This window comes from Penicillium coprophilum (assembly GCF_028826855.1).
Source record: "Penicillium coprophilum strain IBT 35676 chromosome Unknown utg000002l_segment0_segment1, whole genome shotgun sequence".
Lineage (NCBI taxonomy): Eukaryota > Fungi > Ascomycota > Eurotiomycetes > Eurotiales > Aspergillaceae > Penicillium > Penicillium coprophilum.
In genome coordinates, this window is record NW_026622722.1 from 5193741 (window position 1) to 5216040 (window position 22300).

A 22300-nucleotide genomic window follows, 5' to 3' on the forward strand; every position below is an offset into this window, starting at 1 on the left:
CGCCTTCTGATCACTTCTGATGTCACAAGAAGGACGTCGAAATTCGGCAACAACTAAAAGCTGATAACGTCACGGATTTTATTTTTTTGGCCTTTTGACAAATATTATTTATTGATCTGACCTCGGGAGCCTGTTAGTCTGTTGGAGCCAAACAGCGTTGAGTTCCTAGAAAAAAGGGTGGGGATAGTGGATTCGGGCGGTGAAGCTTTGGAGCCGGCCTTTCGCTTTTCCCGTCGCAATTTCGTCTTTTACTGTGCTCTCTGTAGATCTCACATGCCGACATGGTAAGCTGCATTACTTATCTTCCATTTTCAGCCCGGTTAATTATCGTTCCATCTTCACAGGCTCCTATCCGCAAATCAACGAAAACTATCTCGGGCAGAGGCGCGATAGCCAAACCCAGTGTGTTTGGTGACGAATTTCGCACAACCAAAAGGGATAAGCGTCAGATCAAGCATGCTGCCCTCGTGTCTAAGATCGAGAAAAATTCTCAAAAGACTCCCAAGCGCCGACGAGCATCAAAAAAACTTGTCACCAATCTCGAATCATTGGCCGATGCCTTGCCCGAGGCCGAAGAATCCAACGATGCCGCCAGTCAAGTAAACGTGATCAAGCAGAAGACTCTGAGACACAAGCCAGGTGCCCTGAAGCGCCGGGAAAAAGTCGAGAAATTGGAGCGAGACCGCTTCAACAAGAACTTGACCGAGATGTCTAACATCACATCAGCCTCGGTTGCCAACAACGGCGAAGCAAGCACCGAGTCAAATCCGACGGCCGGTCGGTGGTCGGCCCTGCGTAACTTCATCTCACAGACGATGGAACAACAGCCTGTGTTCAAGGCGAATAAATAAGAAGGGCGGCCAACATGAGAAGAATAATTTCTCGTTGACCGAGCCATTGTGGTCTCCACTAGCCGTGAAAATCTGTCTATCAAGCCAACTCCGGCAATGACGCGACAAAAAATGCATCCAAGGACTCTTCGACAAGTTGAGCTCAGGCGAATACACTGGAGTGTACCGCCCTCAACCAAAATACGATAGAAACACCTGCTTGTATTGGATTTGAACGGTGAAACCCTACACCTTCCTTTCAAGCAGGTCTTGCGCCCCAAGCATTCCTCTATTCATGGGGACCCCACCGCTTTCCGGCCTCTAGGGTCTCGGAGGCTATCGAGCAGCTTTCGGCATTAGAAACCAAGAACTAATTACCCATCATTGTCATGAAAGATATGTATCTATTCTACTATTGTATGCTCTGTCTACCCGTAGGAATCATAACTGAGTTTACAACTCACATATTATAGCCTTTTCAACATCCCGAAAAAGCCATGTTTCTCCGCAGCTTATGTTCTCAAGTACAATTCCGCATCATCGCAATACTTGCCGCCCAACCATTTCTAGGACATGAAAAAGCCCCTTCAAATTCCATCACTGCTTGAGAACCCAAATAGGAAGATTGTTTTCTCCAAACGATTGTTAAAAACAAGGCATCTGCTTATTGAGATAAGCGCCATGTTGTTGCCCTCCACGGACTGAACCAGATGAGTTGGGCACCCGAGGCCTTGTTTGAGCCTACTTCTTGCGTCGGCCAGCCAAGTGGGTGCAACCTGACTAGCGAGAGATGGAGTGTAGACTTGATATGTCCCTGGGTGACGGCAGCGTTAGTTCCATATTCCCTGTATTTGAGTGTCGCCATGTTTTCTGAGTTAGCCTCACAGCCGCATGATCTGAGATACTGCTTGTGAAATAGATATTGCAGGTTTCGAGCATCAACTATAGCTCTCGATTTGCTTCGATTAACTCTTATATATAGATTTAACCGTGGATAGCGGGTCTACGACCGCTTTTAACCGCCAGTGCGCCACAACAGATTTTCCCGTAGTCAATTACTCGATTTTCACTGGAAGGTTTCTGTACGGATTAAATAAAGAGCTATGATATGCTAGCGAGATTCGGAATGTAAAAGTATAGAGAATTGTAGGCACTAAGTAATTAAGCATCGGCAAATTAAGCATATAGAATTCAATCACCATGGACTTGGCTATCAAGGATTGGACCTGGATTTTGAAATTTCATAGAGCTAAGAATTCTTGGCCGCTTATGCGGCGTAATGTACAGCCCTTAGTCTTTTTAGTAGTCTTATGTACTTTGTTTGCTTTCTCGGTTTTCTACGTCGATGGTAGGGACAAGAAAGTAGCATAGACTGCGTAGATGACTCTTCTATGTACAACATAGGAGAGAGGATCGGCATCAAACTAGTCTATCCAGATGTGTAAAATCGTATTGCAGGATATATTACGGCTAAGATCCGTTATGGCACACTGGCTGTTAAAACTTACTGTAGCCAATCCAGCATCGGCCCGATGACTCATCAGATAAGATGCCCCCATGCGGGGAACCTTGGGCTATCCGATATCTGATCCATCGTTCTCCAATCCTCCTTCTTTAGTTTGCGACTCCTGGGCTCTCTCCGTCCACCTCCCATAAACCCCCCATACATTAACTGGAGCCCAGCAATGCTGTGGTGGTATCTACGACGTCGCCTCCCGGCCACCTTGGCTCGTCCTGAAATTGTCCGGTCTCGGCTTACTCAATCATACAGCTGGCCCACACGCCAATTGTCTAGCTCCTGCACATTTCCCACCTCGTCTCAATTCAACCGGTCAGAATTCACAGGTCAGCCCTTTACTGGTAGCTGTGAAACTGGGGGTCCTACTATCGGGCCATTAGGATCAACTCCGGCTTTTGGCGCACCCCGCATCACACCGAAAGTGTTAAAGCAGTATCTCGATCAATATGTCGTCGGTCAGGATCGTGCAAAAAAGGTGCTCAGTGTCGCTGTATTCAATCACTATCAACGTGTGCAAGAAATAATGCGCCGGGAGGAAGAAACAGCCGAAGCTCTCGCGAAGCGTCAGCGGAGGGAAGCACTCGAGTTTCATCCCTTAGACGGTATATCAACTCACCTACTGGTTCTCGATGTTGTCACTCATTTGCTGATTTATTACTCAACGCTATAGATGATATCATAGGCGTGCATAAAGCAACCAGCATACCTCAACCGCCCAAATCCCGCACGAACACCCCCTTAGAGCAATCCGATTTCGCCGATACGTCACCGCTACAGCTTGAGAAGTCCAATATTCTGCTACTTGGTCCGTCTGGTGTAGGGAAGACACTCATGGCAAAGACACTTGCTCGGGTGCTTTCTGTGCCTTTCAGTATTTCCGACTGCACCGTGTTCACCCAAGCCGGTTACATTGGAGAGGACGCAGAAGTGTGCGTTCACCGACTTTTGGCAGCTGCAGACTACAACGTGGAGCAGGCCGAGCGTGGAATTATTGTCCTTGATGAGGTGGACAAGATTGCAGCTGCAAAGGTCAGTCATGGCAAAGATGTCGGTGGTGAAGGAGTACAGCAGGCGCTTCTCAAGATCATTGAAGGCACAACCGTGCAGGTCCAGGCCAAGCCGGAGAAGAATCCTCGTGCAACTAGTGCTCCGAATAGCTATCCCTCCAACAGTCCCTTGGGTAATGGGTCATTTCAACCCCACAACCCCAGCCCAGCCACCAAGGGAGAAGTGTACAATGTGCGCACGGACAACATCTTATTCGTGTTCTCTGGCGCCTTCGTTGGACTGCACAAATTTATCATGGATCGAATATCCCGTGGTTCCATCGGATTTGGTCAGCCAGTTCGGAGCCCCTCGAATACTACTGATTTCCCTGGCTCGCCAAATACCTCTACCAACCAGCCACTTCCAATCCTCCCAGGATCTGAGGAAGAAGCGCTATATAAGAAGCACCTCCCTTTCTTCTCCTCTGCCTCGCCAGCCGGTTCTGGCGCCGAGCCAACCTATTTCAACGCACTTGACCTATTAACACCTTCAGACCTACAAAGCTACGGCTTCATCCCAGAGCTTATCGGCAGGATTCCCGTCACCGCCGCTCTCTCTGCACTATCTCAACCCTTACTTATGCGCATCCTCACCGAACCCCGTAACTCCCTTCTAGCCCAATACACGACCCTATTCTCCCTTTCGGGTATTGAGCTGCGTTTCACCACACCGGCACTCCACAAGGTCGCTGCCAATGCCTTGGCAATGGGCACTGGCGCACGCGCGCTACGCACCGAAATGGAGACCATTCTCAGTGATGCAATGTTTGAAGCGCCCGGCTCGAGCGTGAAATTCGTCCTCGTGAACCAGGCTGCGGCCGAGCGCAAAGAACAGCCCATCTACCTTGCCCGTGGACAGGGTGGGCGTTTCAATGCTATGATTTCAGCCGAGGAAAGTCAGTGGGAAGCAAAGAACCGCGAGGAGAAGAAAGACCAGTATCAAAAGACTACAATGCAAGATGGTGCGGATGGCTCGAATGTGTCGGACTTCCAGGAGTATCGGAACCGGGCGACTGGTTAAGTGTAAATGGTATACTTTGATCTCAACCCCGGCGATTATTCATCATATCTTTCCAGGTGGTGTTCTCCCTATCAGTTGCATTGGCGGCAATTAGCGTGTAGTTTAGCAAAGCTATAATTTTGTAAATACCGAATATACATGTGATAGGTCTCCCGTTACTGCTTGGGCATTCGGTCTCGATTCCAAACACAATCGGACAAGAGTAGTATACATGGCTATAAGGTACAGGGGTAGACATTGATTGAGATTTGGTTCACTTCGTGGTCTCATAGAGCTCTAAACATAGTGCATACAAGAACAAGGGTATCATAAGAGACTGCAAGAAGAGGAAGACGAATATGTACAACCATACGTATGTGCGGTGTAACTTGCTTTTGGTCGGAACTTCGTAAGAATCATTTGTAGGGAGCAGGGTACTTGTTTGTGCCATTGCCATTCGGATTGTCGGCGAAGGTAGATGGAATAGAGGCGTTGGAGTTGTGAGGTGCCCAATTAGGCGTCTGGGGCGTGGTGGCGCTCGATGGGGTAGCTACTTGGCTAGTGGAAGGCACTGGCTTAGAGTCACCTGACCCTGACAGGTAGGCCATCAGACCCACCGAGTCGACTTTGAACCGTTTGAAGAAATGGCCAAAGCCACCTCGCATGACAGTCACATGGCCCCATTTACCCCATCGTGCTCCAGCGGGGGATTGAGAGACGTGACCGCAATGAAGTTCCGGAAACGTGGTATGTTAATCAGTGACCACCCTGCGAAGAATTCAATCAGGTGATCTGCGTCGCGTTCAATTTTGCCCTCGATTTTCAAGTCGTGGTGCTCTGTGCGAGTACCGTATTCATCAAGAGAGGGTGCGATAACGTTGCTTTTCGAGTTGAGTTGTAGACTGGCTTCATCGAACACGGTTGTGCGGGGGTCTGTGACGTTGTTCTTGATAATCAACGTGCGGATGAGCAGCAGACTACATACAGGTTTCATTAGAGGCTTGAATCAAATAGCAGTAAAGAGGTATGACATACAGTCCATGATCTTGCGAGTGATTTTCATCATCGAGTCTCCTTTCGATCCAGTCAAGTATCCCGGGGAAGAACATCAACGTCCAAGATTTTCGTTTGTTCCTGTTTGCATTCCGAATCCATTGGAGAGTGACAGCCACCCCTTTGAGGTCTGTCAACACGTCTTCGGTGAGTAGGATGACACCGCCATATGGAAATATGCGTAGATGGTGGTCACTGGGCGAACAATATCGGGGATCGATTAGTTCGAGTGGTCTGCGAATGCGAACAATCCAATAATTGAACGAATTGAGTGGAAGCACAGAATTGAGTGGAGGCTGCAACGTATCATAACCGACGAATGTTTCATGAAACTACTGCTGATTAGTTTGGCAATTGTAAACGTGTAAATATCTGTCACATACAATGGCCACGCCCTGTCTGCTGTTCTGCACAAATTTTGCCCAATCACCAGAATTCTCGCTTGTTAAAACAATTTTTTCATGATATTTCAGGTGTGCGTGCAGAAGCTCCAGTTCCATTTGTACCTCTTGATTGCCCGAGGGAAAGTGCAGGTAGAAAATACCTGCTTTTGAAGGTTTCCCGCCTTCCTCAATTGTCGCAAGTTCTTCCACATCGATTTTAAGGGTTTTCTTCATGAATTCATCAATCGTTTGGAAACCCGCTTGATCTTGATCCGCTTGACCTGTGGTTTGAAGTTGGCGTGGAGGGTTAGCGCAGATTAAACTCTGCTTGAGTTCACTTGCGGGAAAGCTTTGGACCGCTAGGGCCGGCATATCGCGCGGCTGCAAAAGTCCACCCATCCTCGTATCATATAAGTTTGATTGTCTTGGGAGGTTTCCAGACTCTAGGCCATGATCTGAACTAGGTGGCTCGACGCGCAATGAAAGCGATGTATCGGGCAAAAAGCCACGGGATTGACCCCCGGGCTGGCTAGGTTCAATTGCTTGCAAAATCTCGATCGGTGCAAGCATAGTGCGAGCAGCAATGAGTAGAGGAACGCCAGGTGGCACTTCATCATTAGGACGTGGAGACTTGAACTCCTGTGACCCGCTTGACCAAGCAACCCAGGCAATCCCCGGTCCACTTCTTTTCGCCATAGGATAGTGAATGGCGATGAGGTCGTCTTTTCGCAAATCCTCTGCGAGATCATGCAGATTGTTGTTGGTGTCGCTAAAGCCCTCGATCCAGCCGGTACTCAACACAGAATTCGTTTCCTGTAGCAGATGTTAGCATTATACGAGAGATAGATCTATATAATCGGTACTAACACTAGCTTCGCACAATCTTTCGTAGTCTCTGACTGTACATAGGTGCTTGAACCAAACCTCAACCTGGTGTGTGTTCGGGTTCTTGGCAAAGATCAAAGATTGCTGGACCGCTGGACGGATGCCGCATAATCTAAAAGCACCGAAGGGTCTCTTGTTGGGCCCGACAAACACGTGAATCAGAGCTTCTCCCTTATAGCACCAGTATGGACCAAACTTGAGGCGAATGGGCGGCCGCACCTTTACGCGCAGACATTCTTACAAGTTCGGCCGCGATAGAAGCATTAGTTTGAGCAGACGCTCCGGCTCTAGGTTCAGTGTTCGCAAATGCTTCAACATTGCCTAACATGCTTCCATTCAACCCGATTGAGTTTGAAGATCTTGAGGGGGGCGAATAATTCGGAGACGGGCTACGAGACGCAGAACCACCGCCTGTTACATGGAAAGAAGACCTTGACAGTCGACCCGGAGGTGATGACCCGCGAGAGCCCGGGGATCGTGACCTTCGGGATGGCGGTGACCGTCGATAGGGTGGTGACCGTCGAGGTGGAGATGACCGTCGAGGTGGAGATGACCGTCGAGGTGGAGATGACCGTCGAGGTGGAGATGACCGTCGAGGTGGAGATGACCAACGTGAGGGCGATGACCGACGAGATCGCTCTGACGGTCGGTAGGTATCCGCCAAGATTGTTCTAGGCTGTCGGGATGAGTCGGGTCTATAGCTGTCCGGTCTATAGCTATCCCAATGCCGGACCGTCTCATGGCTCTCCTGCGAGTTTTGATTCTCGGTACGCCTCTCGGGGCTGATCATTGCACGGGGCTTGGTCGGGATGGCTGGCGAGAGAGCAAGTTTAGAGCCCGAGAGTCTACCAGGTTTCGTTGATGTAGCCTCCGCAAGAGCCTCCAAAGGCGCAACCGAGGGGAAGATCGAGCTGGTAGACGCCGAAGAACCGGTAGGCGTGTCGATATTGACTTGTGATGGGTGATGGGGATAAGGAGCTGGTGAAGGTCCAGTAAGGGCAGATGCTGATCGCCCAGCAGGATTCGTTGAAGAGGTCTCACTTGGCCGCGAAACAGTAGAGACAATAGGATCGGCAGAATCGGCAGGGTGAGTGAGGTTTGCCTGTGGAACTAGATTTGATTGGGTAGGTTGTGAGGAAATCGAGATAGTGGAATCTACAGGACCAACAGGTCTCTCTAGATTCGGCAGTGCACTGGGTGCAGATAACACAGCCGACGAGGAAACGGACGTAGTGAAGCCTGAGTTCGAAGACCGAGGTACTGGAGGGGCCATAGCTGATGAGGATGCAAGAACAACAGGATTCTTTGGTTGCTCTGCAGCATTATCGCTTGCTTGAACAGTATGTGGCTCTAGTCGATTGGCCAGGCTGTCAGGGTTCTCAGAAGCAGGTTGATTTTGGGCTTCAGGGGATTTGGAACTTGTTACAGATGGGCCTACGACTGATGTGGTGGAGCCTATGTTCATTCTTGGTGCGAATTCAGAAGGCTTCATCAGCTCCATCTGTGACAAATCCGGTGCTCTTTCGCCCCATTTCGTATCACGGTATGCGCGCTTTACCCCCGGGCCCGTACCAAAAGAAGACAATGTTGGCTTTGGTGCTTGTGGGGGGCTCTTTTGGCGTACCGAGGCTTTCTGCTTGAGTGTAATCTTCTTTGCGAGCTGAGCAAGTCGCGAGTTTGGAAGCCGGCTTGGGGCTTTCTGAGTTTGTGCAATCAAGGTTGTTGATCCCAGAGGTTCTTTCCCAGATGATTGCGCACTGGCGGTAGTTGATCTCGAAGGTGCTACTTGTTGCTGCGGTTGACGAGGCGTTGCCGTTTTTGATGAGGGTGGTGTTTCAGCTGGAATGAACAAGGCCGAAGCATTGGAATCAATGGAGAGGCGACTGGAAGCTCGGTGAGATGCAATACGTGTTTCAGGCTCACGGGCATCTACATTATCGAGATTGGCCAGTCGGGGCGAGTCAACCTTAGGGAGGCTTTTTCGCCGTGCTCGTTGCTCTCGTTTGCGCCTTCGCTCTTCTTTTCGCTTTTTTGTTTTTTTCTCCACCAAAGCCGTATGCTTTTCCCATGACTTGAGATCGAAAGGAGTCACCTTACCCTCGGCGATCTGCTTTTTTTTCTCTTCCCAACCATCTAGAGTCTCTTCAGAAGTAAACATTTCCTTCGGTTCCCAACTGCACCTGTCCATGCTATACCCGGCCCACTCGACTAAATATTGAGTTATGAAGACACCCTCGTCATCATCGGAATCCGGTTCTACGTAGAACCTCCGTTCTGCATGGATGTCATTCACGAGGTACTCGGTTCCCTCTTCACTTTCTGTGGTAGATGCTAGAGAGTCGGCATCACCAACTTCACTTCGATCAGAGGCATAGTTCATTTCAGAATCTGATACCATTGTAGTATCCTAGTAAATTAAGTCAACAAATGTTTCATTGTGCAGCTTTCAATGCCTTATGCCTTATGCCCAAGGTGCAATCATGACAGTGCTTGATGAGACTGAATTGTGGGGGCTTGGGGTATCAAAATAGAGCGCATGCCTACCGTATGTCATATTCATTGAACACGCTTAAGTTTATGGGATAAATAGCAAGCTAATAAGAGTAAAATCAAAAGCAAGGCGAGCAAGAATATGAACAAAGTTGATGTTTCTGCCCATAGATAAGAGATACCGCCCGCGCGCCAGACGCCAACACACGTGATCCCCACACTAAGCCACAATGGGTGGGCATGATTAAGGGGAGACACTCGGCCCAGGCATCGCTGACTATCCCCTGTTGATTCTCTATTACTTCCCTTGTGTGTGCTCCCCTAATTTCCTTGCTGCCGGCTACGAGCTCAGTACTGACGTATCTCGCTTTCGCCCTCTCAAGTTTCTAAGTGCTCCCCTCAGTTCTCATTATCCGCCACGTTTACCTTCACTTTGATACCACTTTCCGAGCTCTACTAGCTCGATCACATCCAAAATGGCCAACGACGAATATGACGTGAGTTTATTTAGGACGACAAGCTCCTTCAGATTTCAGAAGTATATGCTGATGATAATTACCCCCACAGTTTCTCTTCAAAGGTAACGTCGCCACCTTATGCTGATGCCCATCCTCTTCTGTCCCTCTCCCCCTCCCAGAAGATCCCAAGGCTGACCGCGGAGATATTGTGGAGTGAATAGTGGTGCTTATTGGAGACTCTGGTGTTGGTAAATCTAACCTTTTGAGTCGTTTCACCCGTAATGAATTCAACCTGGACTCGAAGTCAACGATCGGTGTGGAGTTCGCAACCCGGTCCATTCAAGTCGACTCCAAAACAATCAAGGCGCAGATTTGGGATACCGCTGGTCAGGAGCGCTACCGTGCGATTACTTCTGCTTACTACCGTGGTGCTGTCGGTGCCCTCCTTGTTTACGACATTAGTAAACACCAGACGTATGAGAATGTGAACCGATGGCTGAAGGAGCTACGGGACCATGCTGATTCGAACATCGTCATCATGCTCGTTGGTAACAAGAGCGATTTGCGCCACCTGCGTGCGGTCCCCACAGAGGAGGCCAAGCAGTTTGCCAGTGCGTTTCCCAAACACCAGTTTCATTGTGTGGTGCTGACACTCAGCAGGCGAGAACAACCTTTCATTCATCGAGACGTCCGCGCTCGATGCCAGCAACGTTGAGCTGGCCTTCCAGAACATCCTTACAGGTCGGTTTTCTATTCCTTTTATTTTGGTACAAAATACTAACCTCAATAGAAATCTACCGCATCGTTTCCAGTAAGGCTCTCGACTCCGGGGAGGGTGGCCAGCAGGTCCTCGACCGCCGTCCTGTTATCGACCCCAGCAAGCAAGATAGCGAGCAGAAGCAGGGCTGCTGCTAGGTTATCCCTCGCAAGGACGATGCACCGACTGCCACGACTCTTCTTTTGCGATTTGATACTGAGATGGTCTTGATCTGTGTTGGAGTCTGAAATCGACGCCTACAAAGATGATACACAGACGGGATTTGTTAGAGAAACCACATGAGAAGACAGGGGTCCGGAACCGATGTTATCAGCTGCCGGATTCCCCTTCTTCCGTCTTTTTTTTTGTTCATTTTCCCGTGGCCCTCGACGAAATTGATCCCTTTTTCTTCTGTTCGTCCAGCTGGTGTGCTTGATATGTTTCTACGATGATGAACAGATTTGCTGATGCAGTGAACTTTGTTGGGCGTCTGACATTGCGGGTGCGTGGCTTCTGTATGAAAATTCCCAAATCATATATTCATTCCACCCCCCTTTTACGTAGAAGTAAGGAGATGTCAATGCGTCGAAGATAGGGTCCACGTGCTCCACAGGGCAATTTATTTCTCCGGGCCCAAGGTTTTATAGCGCCATATTACTAATACTTAGCGCCTGGATCCGGGGACAACCTATGGATGTCATTTCATAACTTCTAGTGCTATCAGGCGATTGGTTTATTATGTATTTCGAAAGGAAATCAAAAGGTCGGCAAACACAAATCTAGTTTAAGATAACGCCCATCTCACGAGCAGCCACCGCAGATCGAAATTCTCCAACCTCGAGACCACGTTCATTCATGACATATTCCAGCGTATCGCCAAACGTTTCACCGTTGTTGCGGAACCATTCACCTAGAGACCATACATACTCCTCTACCTGTTCCTTCAGCAAAGCGTGGTCGCGCAACCATAATATCTGACCAGGATCAAGCTTCAGCATGTCCTGAATAATGTAGTAATGTGGGATCTCGTCACCCCACCCTTCATAACCCGGGTCATGGGAAAGGTCATTGCGAAATCGAGACCGGTATTTGGCTGGTGACTCCGCATAATTACTCGGGTTGGCCGTATGAAAGTATTGTTGAATCGAGGTATCAGGGCCATTCTGGAGAAAGGGGTTATTTTGTAAAGACAAAGAAGTTGTTGACTGTGGAGGATAGTTGAGGTGGATATTGAATGAAAGTTGCTGGCTGCTGTCTGGATAACGCTTGCGGAATTTGCGTTGAATTGTCACATTGCTCGGACATATGTGATTCTGCACGATATCACCCATGACGAGGCGCAAATCCTCGATCTCGGCCAACTCTTGGGTAGACCAGTTGTGGAGCAATTGAGCGCGCTCCAACACCACATGGCGAAGACTACGAGAATGACGATCGTAAACACGAGAATGGAATGCACTGTGATAAAGCCATAATCGGTATACTGCGCGGCGCAGTCGTAGTCGTTCCTCATCGGTGAGCGAGCGACGATTCTCAAAATCTACCTTCCACTTCTTAAACGGGTAGATCGTCTCCCATTTCTGCGCTACCTGACCGAGCTGAATGACTTGTTTCAAAAGGAAATCAGACATGGGCACACGTCGGATGAAATGAGCAGGCTGACTCTCATTTTGCGTCACCACTTGAATGATATCTTCAAGGGGACCAAATTCGGTCTCCGCGACCCTGGCTAGAATATGTAGTTTGCTTGTTGAGTTGAGGACGTGGTGCAGTCGACGGCAGATTGCTGATAAATTCAAGACATCGGAGACTGAGTCGCATGAACGGAATACATGGAGCAGAAGCTCCGTTGCAAGATGATCAATTCGCATGATGGAAATATTTATGCGATTACTAACTCCATTAGAATGACTCATAGGTAGTGTGTCAATGAGTGACGACTTACTGATGAGAGGCTATTACTTGTATCAGGTAATTTGAGGGAAAAAAAGACGATTGAATGTCGAGGATTTATGTATAAAACAAATGTTGTTTGAAGCAATTAACACTTGTCGCGTGTACAGTGGGCCTATCAGATATGGACCCCGCCGTTGGGGCTAATAGGAGCAAGAGATAGCGTGGAATGAAGAGTCAACATGATGGAAGAGTAATTTTCCTGTAGCCATGTAGGGCTAGCCAACAAAAATGATGCCATGGTAGATGGTGTCCGGAGACAAAGACGGACTCGAGGCGATGGATGGCGTCGAGGGTTTTTATATAACGCTTAGCTAATGTTGCCCCTTGCAGGTGCGTCTGCCCAGGGGTCCAACCAATCTGCCCTTCCACTAAAGATAACCCTCCTAAATAGCTCTCGGGATCGCAACGAAACAGACAAGAGCAAGGAACAGATAGAAATAATCAACTTTTGAAATTAACCAGGATGAGACTTTGCCCGGACGCCTTGAAGGACCATGATGAAAGCGTCGCATCAAATATACACATGTAGTCGAAACATCATCCCGAGGGATATCAAGTCTAGAAATAGCACGACGAAACAAAAACATAAACCCCCTATGCAAACAACTTCCTTGTGTCCAATGCATCCACCTTCCTCACAGAGTTCTCGGACAGTCCTAAGTCGGAGCGCTTGGCCACCCGATCAGTTTGGCCGTCTCGGCGCTGGGAGTAACGGCCAGCCTTGCCCTGTCGGATGTCGCTACGGACTTGGTTGGGGCTGACATACTCCTTGTTCTCGTAGATGACGGGTCCACCAAAGCTGCCTTCGAGGATGACAATTGGGGTGAGAACGAAGCGGGGGCCAATCTCGACCAGAGAAACCTCAGGCAGGCCGGCATCCTTGCCCTTCGGTACTGGCTTGACGGTCTCCTCGCCATCCTTCTTCTTGCCAGGCTCAGACTCGCGAATCTCATAAACACGAATCCAGATCTTGCCGTCCACTCCAAAGATACCGATGATGCGATCGACAAATGGCTTCATACCTCTGACACCACGCTTGGGCACACAGAAAACTCCACGCAGCATCTCCCGAACAAGCGCACGGTATTCGCTACCAGGAACGCCCATGTCTGGCCCTTGCTCGTCGAAAGAGCGATCGAACACAACCAATCCACGGCCGCCCTTCAGGCAGTTTCCTGCAAATCCAGCGCCAAGTTCGCCCATTGTGTGCAAGTTGTTCAGGTGGAACTTAATAGTGGGGCCATTAGGAGGGCGTGAAAGCCAAAGGTAAAGATCCTGGCCATTCTTCTTGGCCTCGAGGAAGAAGATCACGTTGCACGAGTGCAGGTCGGCAAGAGAGTTCAGGAGGAGGTTGTATCCGGCGGCTTTCTTTTTCGTGTCGAGCTTAGTTTCTTTGTGGGCATGGGGGAGGAGGCCGCAGATATCGCCCATCAGGTGTCGGTGGCTAGAGAAAAACAAATTGTCAGAGATCAGTCAACCGGATCAGCATATATCCCAAGGCGCTATGTTCATACCGGTAGGAAGCACCTCTGGAGGTCAAGATAAGTACTCGGGTCTTGGGCATAAACCCAGAAGCAAGCTGCTTCTTCACAACCTCAGCTGGCTCGCCGTCATCGGACTCTTCCTCTTCGCTATCTGTGGTGTCATCTTCCGCATTGAGGAGCTCCTCCATCTCGATGTCCTCGTCAGACATATCCTCGGTGGGCTGTCTAGCAGACTTCTTTGAGACACTCTTGTAAACCGATGCCATTGTGCTTGGTGATTGTGTCAAAAAATGGAATTGAAATTAATCGTGCAAAAGAAGGCCGAGATCAAAAAGTTGATGGCAGAATATTTTTTGTTTCCCACCGCCCTGAGACTTGATGTGTCACGTGCCAGGTGGGCTATCGATGTATCTGCCGTTGTCTGCCGCCCTATTTTCCTGCCAAACAATAAAGTGATAAATCCATATATGTATTTGTTGTGTTTTATACCTTGCTTTATGATCTAGAGAATATGATCGACTAACTAGTGGGTCGCATCTCATATGCCTCATTATCTCAAACAGGACACTGAAGTTTAACAGATCCCAAAATTCTCTCTGAATATATATCTTCCATTGTGGTGACATTTGCTTGAGCATTAGAGCACTTCAGTTTACCGTAATTCGATTATGATTAAATAGCCTAAACTCTAAGCATAGGCAACAACTGGCAATCTATTGCATGAAACGAATATTTGGCATTGAATTACAAGATGTAGAGAGCTAACGGGATCTGGTTCAGTGAACGGCTGATGAATACGGCAGAACGTCCAAGGCTCTGTGTAGGTTTCCGAAGCCCTCTTGGGTGACCTTCAAGCCGGCAAGAAGGTTTGCAAATTCTAATCTCTTTCGGAAATCCCAATCCCGACCCCGGTAGATGAGACCGTATAGCAAGCCAGCATTAAATGTATCTCCCGCTCCGATGGTACTGTAGACTGTCAGTATGACTTAATTTGTGCTTTAGTACACCGAGAAGGCCAAAACTCACTCGGTAACTCCCAGTCCTTCAGTATGCGCGGGGACATGAGCAAAGTTGCCAGTCTTTGGCTCAAGTGCTGCAGCTCCGTCATGGCCCCAAGTACAGCACAGCAAGGATCTATAAACGATAGATTAGACTATTTATCTGGGGAATGGAACAGTAAAGCCTACGCTCGGCCTATCTTCAAAGATTGATCCCGCAAACAATCCTCGGCGGAAGTATATCCATTGTTCTGCCCAACTGTTAAGAGGTGCTTGGAAAAAGCTGAAAATTAAATCTCACCTGAGCCCAGCCCTTTGAATAGAGAACATAGTCTGCCTCGTCTGCAAGCTCCTGTAAGCCTGGACGGCCTGGCTTCTCCACCTCGACACTTATCTCAGCCCCAGGAAAGTTCTTCCGGATATAATAAATACATTCCAATGTTACATCTGGTGCACGGCCCTGAGCCCAAGTTAGCATTATTCGTAGCTGTGACCAGTTCAGCACCTAGCCAATATTTAACTTATATTTAGCCCACCTCAAAATGGAACCAGGGTCGATCAGTCAGGGCACGTAGGGGCTCAACAGCAGATGCGAACTCAGCACGAGTCATTTCGGGCAGCTCGTTGTAATTAACGATAGTCCTACTACCAGTGGTCTGGCTCGAAATGATGTAACTGGAGGCTGGCTCACTGAACGCCTCACGGTAAATGGAACTATCTAGCCGGACCATATTCCCTAAACTTGATTGGATTTGTTGAGATGCCACTGCCGTTTTGGAGGGAAGAACAGTAATCAGATTCAAGGATGATTCGGTACTCGACGGCCTATATTTTAACAATTGCCCTAGTACCTCGAGAGTATTTGGGCAATTTCCTCCGCGCCGGTGACTGATCCTGGACGCACGAAGCTTCTCATCTTCACCTGGGTAATGGTGGGTTCTGATCAACACACGTGAATACGACTTTCTATATTCAAGCCACTCCCAAGGCATAGCGGAAAAAAACTTACGTTAGAATTGTGTCAAGATAGCACGCACCTACAGCCACTAAAGTCATGCTGATAGTGTTGGTTAGACAAATATTTTTTTTTTTTTTTTGCAAGCAGAATGAGTTAGTATTCGTATAAATTCATCATCTGTTTAAGAAAGCTCTTGATGGTGTCGAGGATTAACAGCGGCTTTCAAAGGCTGCGTGAGGGTAAATTAGTCAGCGTGTCTTTTAAGTCCAGATCCAGGTGCACTAGGTACTCTGCACGTACAGTGACTGGGAATAAGTAATTGCACCCTTTCGCCCCACCGCCTTCCTAATCCAATAATGGAAACATCCTAAAATAGCAATTGAAGCTACGTTTTTTGAGAGTAAAAGGTTACTTTTCTCTTTATCCCTAAACCTCTTAGTTGTGATTTCAACCGTATGCTATATCTAGTAAAGATGATTGAAATAACTACCTAGGTAGGATTCTTTTGGCTGACAGAATATTATGTAATACAAAGCGTGGGCCAGTCACTTACTATATGTATGATAATGTTTGCCTTGGCATCAAAAATCACCATAAAGGTTTGTAGTACCACACACGGTCCATAGTGAATTATTCTATTCATCAAAAGCCTACAGCTGAAGTACACATATTTTATCTCTATGCCCTTGAATGGACCAGACTAGGGCAATAGATATCACGTGACCCATCTATGAGCGCACGTGCCCACGGCATACATTAAATGAAACGACCTAAGCATTAAGGCTTCACATGCTTTCTGAAAAGCTACAATGGAGGAACGATTCTCTTTCAATCTCTTTGTTCCTGTGTAAAATTTTTTTTCATTGACGTATCTCACCCAAAGCAGATGTATAAAGAATGAGGTGGGATACTGCAGGACGAAATCGGGGTTCAATATGGGACGTCTTAGGACACATGTAATTCGCCAACGTCTTACTCTCTCTTACGCTAAAAAAGCACAAAGCAATCATTGATGTGACCAGCAAGCAATTGGCATGTCCCAATGATCCTTTTGATTCTTTACTAGTTATATAGCCGATCTAAACTGTTCATGAAACCTCTCAGTGTCCTCACAACATCATTCTTATCTTCTATCACTAATATCATCTTTTTAGTCATGGTTCAGCGGAACAAGGTCCTAGAGACTGATACTCCTACTGCAAAATTTCTCTACACAATCATCAAGCAATTGGATCTGAAGTCGGTCAGTTTATTTCCCAACCATGAGGTGAAGCTTGGTTTAAACTTAGTCAAATTTGATAGGTCGATTGGAATCGGGTTGCCTCTGAAGTCGAAATATCCAATGGTCACGCTGCTCGTATGCGGTATTCCCGCTTCCGACAACAGATGGAAGGAAACACAGGGGCAAGCAAACCAAAGCGAAAGACCAAGAAGGGAAAGACGATAGAGCCCCCGGAGATACAAAGCATGTTCCCAATGGCCCCGCCGCTCATGATGCCTCTCATGGAATCGACTGATTCTTCCCTTGCGGGGAATCCCTTCGTAAAGTGCGAGCCGGGTACTCAGGGCAATGCAAACCAACAAAACCTCCTGCAGAATTATCCACAGTTGATGTTGGAGACAAGCACTGAAGGACAGTATTATATCCCCCAGGATTTTGCCTCGATGCAGTTCCAGCAGGCCTCAAGTATACCGCCTGGAATATCATCACCTAGTCCCGCAACATCGTCATCCCCCATGAATCTATACCAGTTCCAGAATACGTCAGCCAGTTATCCTTATTCATCGCCTACTACTCAACCCGGTTTCGATATCCGGGAACTTGGACAATTGAATCCTTTCATCAATTATGCCCCGGCCACCTTTTGGGAGCCATGCACTCCAGCTTGCCAGGATGACCCGATCGTAAAGATTGAAGAAGAACAGCAGACAGAGGAAAAGACAAAGAGCACAGAAAATCTGGAGGATCAGCCTGTTGTTGTGAAAGTTGAAAATATCCAAGATTGACCAGGTTTTGTTGAAGACAAGAAGAGCCTTCATTTTCTCATTATCTCGTACCCTTGATTTACCCTTGTTGTCTTGAATCTCCTTTGAACGCTAAGTATGGTGTGATTAACGCGCTTGATGAGGAATTGTGTTTTATTTGGTAGTATTAGCATGCATTCATAAGTTGATTTAAGATAAAGTCTGGAGTGAGGAAATGTACTATTTCCAGGTGGATTAGCAATTTATTAGCCGGAAAAGGTGATCTGGGACCCAGCAGATGATGGAAAATAGGTACAAAATAACAGGATTGGGTAGTCGAATGAAGGCTTTTGCGAAGTAACCCTGCTATCTTGCCGTGATCCCTGCACGTTTCGTGCAAGGAATCCCATATTCACAAGAACTTAGCTGGATGCTTGATAGAAGACATAATGCAGTAAGAGCAGTATATAGACATGCGGTAAGGGTCTAATTGGACTTTATCCCAGTTAGATTGCCAAAGGAACAGATACATTTGGATTCAAATAAATGGAGACAAGTCGCTTTTACAGAAATTTAAGCTCAACCTAGGAACGTATCAAATGCATCAAATTTATGAAACGCATATTAAAGACCATCGTCCCATGCCCTCGGTTGTCCCTCCAGCCCAGACTTGATGTCAATGTCACGCAGGGCATACTTTTGTATCTTCATTGCAGATTTGCAGTGTGGTTTAGGTCGTCATAACATGGCTTTGCGGTTGAAAGACAAGGCAAAAGCTCAAACATACCCATTACCAGAGCGATCGAGTTATGAATAATATGTGCCCACGTGTATGAGCGACTAAGACCTGGATACAACTCTCTCAGATACCGCCTGCCTGCAACTTATTCCGGCCTTTTCGAAGCATACATGTCATTTCAATCTCTCTTTTAGTGATATAATTTGTAAGGGGACGCCTCAGAAGTTGAGGCCCCAAGGGCCAAGGAAAGATAGGGTGTTAAGGCAGCCTGCGTGACCATAGTATACATTACACTAGTACAACATACAACGCTGTGAACCATATGGGCTTTACATTACTTCTTATCTGAATTTGGTACTGGTCCTTTCGGAATTTTGGAGGTTTTCCTCTTCTTCCTCTCTTCAAATAAGAGGTTATTGAGGACACGAAGTGAGGAACATTGAACCTAATTAGTCATATCAGTCATGTCTAAAGTCGGGATGTAACATGCATCTCCCTGGGGATCAGTATAAAATAATCTTGAGCCCGCCTTGACATAGGGGCGGAGATGAGGAATTTGATTCATTTTATAAAGTGGAAGAAAACAGTAGGATTGAAAATATCAAAGGGGTATCCTATCAAACAAACACGAAAAATGCCACAAGGTATGTACCACAAATGAGCAAAAAGACGATGCTAAAATCATGATATGAATCTACGAGACGTATTTGGCTGACAAAGGTTATATATCTGCCATGACAGATTCCACTATCTTTCGCTTGTACTGCGACAAAGCTTGGTCTCTTCTCTGCATCTGAGCACGGAGCCTTGTGTAACGCTGCTTCCATGTTGCCTCGGAAATGGACTGGCTGGGATCGTCATCTTCGTCATCTTCAAAATCCAGGTCCACCGTCTTATTGTTGTCAATATTCTGACGACTTGGGTCCGTACTCGTGTTTGCATGATTAGACGCATCCGTAACCCCTATACTAGAATTGAAATTTGCGAGCGTGATTTGCATAGAAAACTGGCTTGCAGTTCTGTACTCATGGGATATGATGTACTGAGTCCCATTGGATGATTCTTTGGAACCAGACGCACCACTATTTCCACCGCTGCTTGGGGTGGCACGTTCGACCTTGATGACCAGTGAACCTGGGTTACTGCTTGCGAATCCAAAATGATGACCAACGCCAAGATGAAAGGCCAGTAACAGCGAAGGAGTGCCAAGTTGGAACTGTGAATATAATGAAGACAAATTGATTACCATCGCCGAGGCCAGAGCACCCGCCTCATTGGGGGAGAGAGTCGCTGTCCGCCCTGTAAGCGTAGCCCGAAGTAGCTCTGCAGAAAGAGCATGGACAATGTCCTCAATGGAGGGATTCCGGGTGATGGTTGCATTGCTTTGCCCACTGGAGGAAGATGCTTGAGTAGTGATACCGTTATTTGGAGTATCTGTGGTGGGGTATGGTCGTGAACCATTGGGCCCTTCAGACCCGGGGATGACAGCACCATTCACACCATTCACTACTAGTCTTGGTGGAGTGGCAAGTCGAATCGGGGCCCCTGAATGCTGAGGAACCTGCAATTGTAGTTTATTGGGCCTTCCCTGAACAATAGATGCTGGAAGCTGATTGTGAGGCGGGGTCTGAAATATTTGGGGCGGGTTTCTGTCAATGGCAAGTGCAGAAGCCTGAGTATTAGAATTAGGTGCTTGTGATGATTCCCGACTAGGATTGACCTGGAAGGTAGAAAATGAACCCGATGATGACCCTTTATTTGGTGGTCTTCCTCGGCCTTTCCCTGCTGACAAGCCGTTGCTATTCGGCCACGCAGATGAAACAGCAGGGCCATGTCGTCTTCTAGACCGGCTCTTTTCACCAGTTGATGGGGTTACTGCCGATCGCGGTTCCGCAGACATGAGGACATCTGATGGTAGATGACTGCGGGGAATGATAGCAGATTGCGGATAAGTTGCAGGAGAGGCCTCCCGGTCAGGAAGTCTCCAGCGTATATCTTGATTTTGTTGATCTGGCCCTGTACCATTTGGGAAGGAGGAGGTCGCCGCTATCCATGGGTCGTTTGGCTCCATATCATCTGGAAATGCACTGAATGGAATCGCACTCTGCGGGAATGTTCCAGAGTGGGACTGAAAAGTACTCTGCTGCAAAGCGCCCACAGATGTATCTAACTGGGGCCGCTTGATTGCTCTGTCTTCCTCGCTGTATCTATCTTCAACCCTCTTTCTTCCCCGCTTTGGCTTCCATTGTGGCACAAGTGCTCTGAGTGCGAGGTCTTCTTCCAATAATACACCATCGCGAGATTCGCTGACGAAAGGGCCAGATGGTGGGAGCTGTGTATAGTAAGAATGGGGCATGCCCATACAATATTCAAAGAAAGCATCAATATGCATAGCACGCATCCAACGCTAGGCAAGATTAGCAAGACGAATACAGGACAAAAGCTTGAGGGCAGACGTACTTTGAGCCGAACAGTGTACTGTTGCACCTTCTGCGTGCTCTGCTTCTTTTCAATACAGGGTGGCTCGACACCCAATTCAATTGCTAGTTGAATCCATGTCTTCAACTCTTCATTCTGCACCCGTCTTCGAATAAGCCCGAATAGGGTAAAAATGTTGAAGCTTTTCCCATCACTTCGTGGGAGACAACGGAAAGTCTTTCTCAGGTCTGATGTGTCAACCGACGATGGAACATTGGGATTGCAATACAATATAAATGATACATAGGCATCATCAATCGTCTCGTCAGTAATATCCCGAGAGGGAAGAACTCGGGAATCTGCCTGATCAGCAGGATCTTTCATCGGCTGATGACGATGAGGATCAAAAGCTGGGGGAGACATGGATGTCCCCGAGCGATTGGCGGACGATGGGAGTATAGCAGAACGCATGCCCCTTGGGGAAGACTGTAGACTCCTGGGGGTTTCTCTTCGCTGTAAGGGAGGCGATTTGTTGATATCTATTTGGCTGCGAGCACTTCCTAGAGAGGAAGCACTCTGCAAAGTCGATTCCAAGGTCGGAGGATATCGCGCATATTGTTGAACAACCATTTGTGGCCCGTTGAGCTCGCCACGGTTCGAGCGATCTGTTGAGTCCATCGTGACAGGAAATGATGTTTCCATCTAGACTTGGCGATTTGGATTGAGAGAGCTCTATATTTAATTGCGGAATAGAGCTTGGGGCGCGATGCAACAAACAATCATGCGGATCTCAGGTCGCATAGGCAAGTCGTCATTCTCGTCAAATCAGGAGTCACGGCATATATGTAGGCTATCTTCAACACAGTATGTTCGGTTTATGAATACTAAGAAAAATGGAAGAAAATCAGATTCAGAAGAGCAATGCGCCGAGGGTGTAGGGTTCCAGGAGGTTTCCCCTCGAGGTGGCTGGAAGCGCCCATCTTTAAAGCTCAAGCTGAGAATCTATTTTGGGGCCATCTAGTGCTACCCAAGAAGGACTAGCGTCATGGCCTGAGGGCGGGGTTTTTGCCTGGATATCACGTGTGATCTTGTCCCCAATAAGATTAGCGTCAATTGACACCTTCTGTTATCGATAAGTTTGTCACCTTGGCGTTCTTGGCGCCTTCGACCTCATCCGTCAATGAAACCGGACTTACCCGGACTGTCGTAAGGGTCAAGTTGAACGAGAATAATTGCCGAGTGGTCGCCTCCACAAGCTAGTGATATCTATATTTTGCTCATATTGTTGCGCGCGGGACATTGTGCGTACAATGTGGCTCGGGTCTCTGCAACCCACTCTCTTATCCTAGCGCGACCTTATC

At 47.8% G+C, this 22300-nt stretch overlaps 10 protein-coding genes across 10 annotated transcripts; 4 read left to right on the forward strand and 6 right to left on the reverse strand.

The window, feature by feature from the left end:
• Positions 1-281: 281 nt before the first annotated feature.
• Positions 282-851, forward strand: N7500_004024 (FAM207/SLX9 family protein; the record flags this gene model as incomplete). The annotated part of the gene is made up of 2 exons (XM_056675170.1): positions 282-284; positions 345-851. 2 exons carry the CDS (start codon positions 282-284, stop codon positions 849-851), a joined length of 510 nt encoding a protein of 169 aa, XP_056535695.1.
• Positions 852-2515: 1664 nt separating this feature from the next.
• On the forward strand, positions 2516-4416 carry N7500_004025 (putative ATP-dependent Clp protease; the record flags this gene model as incomplete). The annotated part of the gene is made up of 2 exons (XM_056675171.1): positions 2516-2951; positions 3020-4416. The coding sequence occupies 2 exons, from the start codon at positions 2516-2518 to the stop codon at positions 4414-4416; spliced, it is 1833 nt and encodes a 610-aa protein (XP_056535696.1).
• A 395-nt stretch (positions 4417-4811) lies between these two features.
• On the reverse strand, positions 4812-5060 carry N7500_004026 (Chromo domain/shadow; the record flags this gene model as incomplete). Its single annotated transcript, XM_056675172.1, has 1 exon — positions 4812-5060. The coding sequence occupies one exon, from the start codon at positions 5058-5060 to the stop codon at positions 4812-4814; it is 249 nt and encodes an 82-aa protein (XP_056535697.1).
• Positions 5061-5065: 5 nt separating this feature from the next.
• N7500_004027 (uncharacterized protein) lies at positions 5066-9096 on the reverse strand (the record flags this gene model as incomplete). Its single annotated transcript, XM_056675173.1, has 7 exons — positions 5066-5372; positions 5431-5780; positions 5832-6644; positions 6699-6887; positions 6958-7105; positions 7161-7387; positions 7450-9096. 7 exons carry the CDS (start codon positions 9094-9096, stop codon positions 5066-5068), a joined length of 3681 nt encoding a protein of 1226 aa, XP_056535698.1.
• A 586-nt stretch (positions 9097-9682) lies between these two features.
• On the forward strand, positions 9683-10579 carry N7500_004028 (Rab family GTPase; the record flags this gene model as incomplete). The annotated part of the gene is made up of 5 exons (XM_056675174.1): positions 9683-9703; positions 9774-9786; positions 9886-10275; positions 10325-10405; positions 10455-10579. 5 exons carry the CDS (start codon positions 9683-9685, stop codon positions 10577-10579), a joined length of 630 nt encoding a protein of 209 aa, XP_056535699.1.
• A 621-nt stretch (positions 10580-11200) lies between these two features.
• Positions 11201-12292, reverse strand: N7500_004029 (F-box protein; the record flags this gene model as incomplete). Its single annotated transcript, XM_056675175.1, has 1 exon — positions 11201-12292. The coding sequence occupies one exon, from the start codon at positions 12290-12292 to the stop codon at positions 11201-11203; it is 1092 nt and encodes a 363-aa protein (XP_056535700.1).
• A 679-nt stretch (positions 12293-12971) lies between these two features.
• N7500_004030 (ribosome biogenesis protein BRX1) lies at positions 12972-14127 on the reverse strand (the record flags this gene model as incomplete). The annotated part of the gene is made up of 2 exons (XM_056675176.1): positions 12972-13821; positions 13892-14127. 2 exons carry the CDS (start codon positions 14125-14127, stop codon positions 12972-12974), a joined length of 1086 nt encoding a protein of 361 aa, XP_056535701.1.
• Positions 14128-14637: 510 nt separating this feature from the next.
• On the reverse strand, positions 14638-15915 carry N7500_004031 (ketohexokinase; the record flags this gene model as incomplete). Its single annotated transcript, XM_056675177.1, has 6 exons — positions 14638-14827; positions 14888-14995; positions 15049-15110; positions 15161-15319; positions 15396-15825; positions 15869-15915. The coding sequence occupies 6 exons, from the start codon at positions 15913-15915 to the stop codon at positions 14638-14640; spliced, it is 996 nt and encodes a 331-aa protein (XP_056535702.1).
• Positions 15916-16973: 1058 nt separating this feature from the next.
• Positions 16974-17824, forward strand: N7500_004032 (uncharacterized protein; the record flags this gene model as incomplete). The annotated part of the gene is made up of 2 exons (XM_056675178.1): positions 16974-17060; positions 17120-17824. The coding sequence occupies 2 exons, from the start codon at positions 16974-16976 to the stop codon at positions 17822-17824; spliced, it is 792 nt and encodes a 263-aa protein (XP_056535703.1).
• Positions 17825-19242: 1418 nt separating this feature from the next.
• abp2 (putative ARS binding protein Abp2) lies at positions 19243-21641 on the reverse strand (the record flags this gene model as incomplete). The annotated part of the gene is made up of 2 exons (XM_056675179.1): positions 19243-20928; positions 20982-21641. The coding sequence occupies 2 exons, from the start codon at positions 21639-21641 to the stop codon at positions 19243-19245; spliced, it is 2346 nt and encodes a 781-aa protein (XP_056535704.1).
• Positions 21642-22300: the final 659 nt, after the last annotated feature.